Here is a 3,832-nt window from a genome sequence, read left to right as displayed (position 1 = left end):
GTAGGGACGTTCCCCAGTGTGGATGTGCTGGTGGCTGAGGAGGTGGGCGCTCTGCCTGAAGCTCTTCCCACATTCTAAGCACCTGAAGGGCTTCTCCGTGCTGGGAGGCTGCTCAGGGACCACCAGGTCACAGCTCTGCCTCAAGTTCCGGTCACCTTCCCGGCACAGGCTGGCTCTTTCCTCCTCAGAGCACCCTGGGTTGGCTTTGGAGCCCCTCCTGCAGGGGCATCTCCAGGCCTTTTCCTCCCCGCTGCCTTCCTGCGCCGTGGAGCCCTTCAAAACGGCCTCTCCCACCAGGGTCTGCCGGGGGGATTTGTCCTCCGGGCTCTCTGTCCTCAGCTCGGGGCCTGGGGCAGGAAGCAAGAAGGACAGGGAGGGGATTTGCCTCTGGCCCACAGGGAAGGCCAAGGACATCCCCCCAACTCCGGCCCCGGCAGGACGGCGGCGGCAGCGGGGTTGTCCCGCAGCCGGGGGCCATGCTCGGCTGCCAGAGCCAGCACAACACCGGCCCAAAGGGTCACTGACTTCCTCCTCACCTGCCTGGGGGGCCCGCAGCATTTTCCTCTTCCTCGCAGCCTCCTCCTCCATCCGCCCAAGCTTTGAGAAGGACAAATCCTGATGGGGGAGAAAACAAGGGCTGAGCACATTAGCTTGGGGGTTCCTCCTGCCCAAGTCCATCTCTAGAACTCACCGGGCATCCTGGGACCATAAAAACCTCCAGAACACCAAGATTCAGCCCAGAAAAGCCAAACCACCAAGATTCAGGCAAAAAATCCCTCAGAAAAAGCAAGAAGACTCTCGCCCCCAAAACTGCAAAAAGTTAACATCTTGCCAAAAAATACTGCAAAACATGAAGGTTACCAAAAAAAACTCTCCCAGATGTTCCCCCTCTCTGGTCTCTCCCTTCTGGGGTTCAGAGGGTCTCCCCTGGCTGGGATGCTGGGACTCTTGGGGGGTCCCAAGGGTCCCTTCTCCTCTGACTCTTGCCTTAGGGGTGCCACACTCCAAGACATTCCCCCTCTCCAGGTTTTCCACTTTGTTGTCCCGGGGATCCCAGGGGTCTCCACTGTCCAGGCTTCCCCTTCTCCGCACCCCTTGTTTCAGGCTGCCGGGGGTCCCCCACCTCCAGCATCGCCCCGCTCCGCCCTCCACACTCGGCAGCTCCCGGGCTCCACTCCCACCCCTGGCACTCCCAGGGGGCCCCAAAACCGCTGTGTCCCCCCCCCGGCACCGGGCTGACAATGGAGCCGGTGGGGCCTGACCGAGCAACACCAACCCCCACCACAGGGGGGGACCCACATCCCCCCGCCCACCGCTGGGGCTCTGCCACCAACCCAGTCAAGTACCCCCAAAAAACTCCTCCCGCCCACCCCCAACAGCCCCCAAAGGCCACAGCCCCGCACAAGGGCCGGCTGTGCCCAAGGCAACCAAACAGCCCCACAGGAGGGGGGACACCAGAGGCTGCCCCAGGGTAACAAGAGCAGGGAGTGGATCGGGCCCCCTGACACGTGGGCGGGCTCTGGATTCAGCCTGACCAGGGGGAATTTGGCACCAACAGCACGGCCCCGACCGCTGGCTCGGCACAAGGGGCCCGAACTCCCCAATCTCCAGGCTCTCGGGGCTCTCACAGCTCCCCCCTCTCTCCAGCCTCCCCCACTCTCCAAGGATCAAGGCAAGTGTCCCCAACAGGAATCAGCAACCAGCAATATGCACAAAAGGCCCCCTTGAAAATTTCTGGGGAATGTCCTGCAGGGAGGGGACAGTGTCACCCCACCAGGGCGGGGCTGGCAAGTGGGAGGCTGCTCCAGGGCTCTGCAAGAGGCCTCGTGCTCTGCTCGCCCCCAGCACTGGTTGGTACCAACACCCCCGGCTGACCCCGGCCCTGGGCAGTTCTGCTGCCACAGGCTGTGCCCTCACCGTGGCCCTGCAATGGCCCTGCCTGTCCCTCACCCGTGGCCCTGTCCCTTGGCTCTCTCTTTGCCAGCTGAGTGTGGGGCACACGGGCTGGGGGTCCCTCCCAAGCCCCCCGGGCAGCCGGCGTTGGCTGGGGGGATGTGAGGGCTGGGCCTGCTCAGCACAGCCCCGGCCTCGTGCCCAGCCCCTCTTTCCTGCCCCACACAAGAGCTTCCCGGCCCCCCCAGGGCTCCCCTGCTGCTGCCTCTGCTCCTGGCCCTGCCTTTGCTGCTCCCTTGGCTGGGGCAGCGGCTGCAGGGGGGGGATGGCAGCAGCTTCAGTTCCACAGCAGTTCCTGGGGGGAGCTCAGCCCGCGGGGGACGGGCAGGGACCTGATGGGGATGGACAGGGGCCCAGCAGAGACAGCCAGGGCCTGCAGGGGAAGGCACAGGGACAACCTGGCCCCCCACACTGCCAGGGCTGTCTTTGCTCCTCCTTGCAGGCTCCTGCTGCCACACTCTTCCTCAGCCAGGCCACCATCCACTGGCCCTCTTGGCCACCTGGCCACACTCTGCCTCCTCTTCAGCTTCCTGGCAATCCACACTCCCAGCTCCCTTTCTGTCTGGCTGCTCTCCAGCCACTCTGGCCCCAGCCCAGGGGGCTGATGGGGCTTCTTGTGGCCAAAGGGCAGGACCCGGCCCTTGGCCTGCTTGAACCTCATCCCCTTGCAATCCAGTTTGGCCAGGTCCCTCTGCAGAGCCCTCCTGCCTTCCAGCACATCAACACACCCCCCAGCTTGGTGTCAGCTGCACATTTGCTGATGAAATGCCTGGTTCTGCAGCAGTTGCAGATGCTCAAGGGGCAGCAGGACCAAGTCAGGGGCCTGGGGGCTTTGAGGTCCCTGAGAGTCCTGGGGGAGCTGGAGAGGGGCTTTGGGGATTGGGGGTATAAACCAGGACAGACCAGTACAGACCAGGACAGACCAGTACCTCCTCACTGCTCCTCAGATCTCTCCTGGAGCTGGGACACGTTGGCATGGGACACCTGAGCCCCCCCCAGTGCCCTCCCAGCACAGCCCAGTGCCCCCAGTACAGCCCACTGTGTTCCTGTCCCACAGTGCCGGGTGATCCCTCTTTCGGGGGTGTTGGAAGGGATTTAAGGGGGGGCTTGGGATGATTTGGGAGGATCTGTGGGGTGTTGGATGAGGAAGTGGTACGGTTTGGGGGGCTTTGGGTGCATTTAGGGGAGTTAAAAGGGGTCTTGGGAGGTGAAAGGGATCTGTGGGGGGAAGAGGATTATAGGAAAGAAAGGGGAGTTGGGGGACATTTGGGGGAGTTAATGGGGCCTAGATGGGGAGAGGAGGAGCTTCCCTACGAGCAAGTGAGTCCTGAGACCCCCCCTGGTGTCCCCAAGACCCTTCTGGTGTCCCCAATTCCCCACTTGACACTGCCAATTCTACTGTCCACAAACATCTCCCTAGTGTCCCCAGACCCCATCTCTGATGTCCCCAACCCTCCGTCTCACCCCAGGAGACCCCCGTGGACCCTCTGACCAAAAACACCCCCCCACCCCCCCATGCTCACAGAAAGGCCAAGGGCATCTGGGGACACGTTGGGGACATGATGGGAGGCTTTGCAGGGCACTGGGTAATTACTGGGGGATACTGGGACACACTGGGGGGAACCAGGGGGCACTGGGAGGGACTGGGGGGTTTCTGGGGGATTACCAGGACACACTGGGGGAACACTGGAAGGTTACTGGGCCATACTGGGGATTACTGGGTGCTCACTGCAGGATCACTGGGCCATACTTGGGGGCAGTGGGAGGTCACTGGGACACACTGGCTGGTCACTGAGGGGGTTACTGGGCCATACTGAGGGTCACTGGGATATACTGGGGGCACAGGGATCCCCTTACTCAGATGTGGTGCATCTCCCCC

At 62.8% G+C, this 3,832-nt stretch overlaps 1 protein-coding gene across 1 annotated transcript in view; it reads right to left on the bottom strand.

The window, feature by feature from the left end:
* The window catches only part of LOC113981487 (zinc finger protein 70-like), a gene marked incomplete at its 5' end in the record, with an annotated part of 584 nt that extends 525 nt beyond the window's left edge, over positions 1 to 59 (bottom strand). Inside the window, one exon of the mRNA XM_027708894.1 lies at positions 25 to 59. Coding sequence (XP_027564695.1) covers positions 25 to 59 — 35 coding nt within the window. The remainder of the gene's footprint in view (positions 1 to 24) is intronic.
* Between the last annotated feature and the right edge of the window lie 3,773 nt (positions 60 to 3,832).

The sequence above is a fragment of the Neopelma chrysocephalum genome, unplaced genomic scaffold (assembly GCF_003984885.1).
Source record: "Neopelma chrysocephalum unplaced genomic scaffold, ASM398488v2 Primary Assembly neopelma1_96585, whole genome shotgun sequence".
Taxonomy (NCBI): Eukaryota; Metazoa; Chordata; class Aves; order Passeriformes; family Pipridae; genus Neopelma; species Neopelma chrysocephalum.
This window is presented reverse-complemented; position numbering and strand designations above follow the sequence as displayed.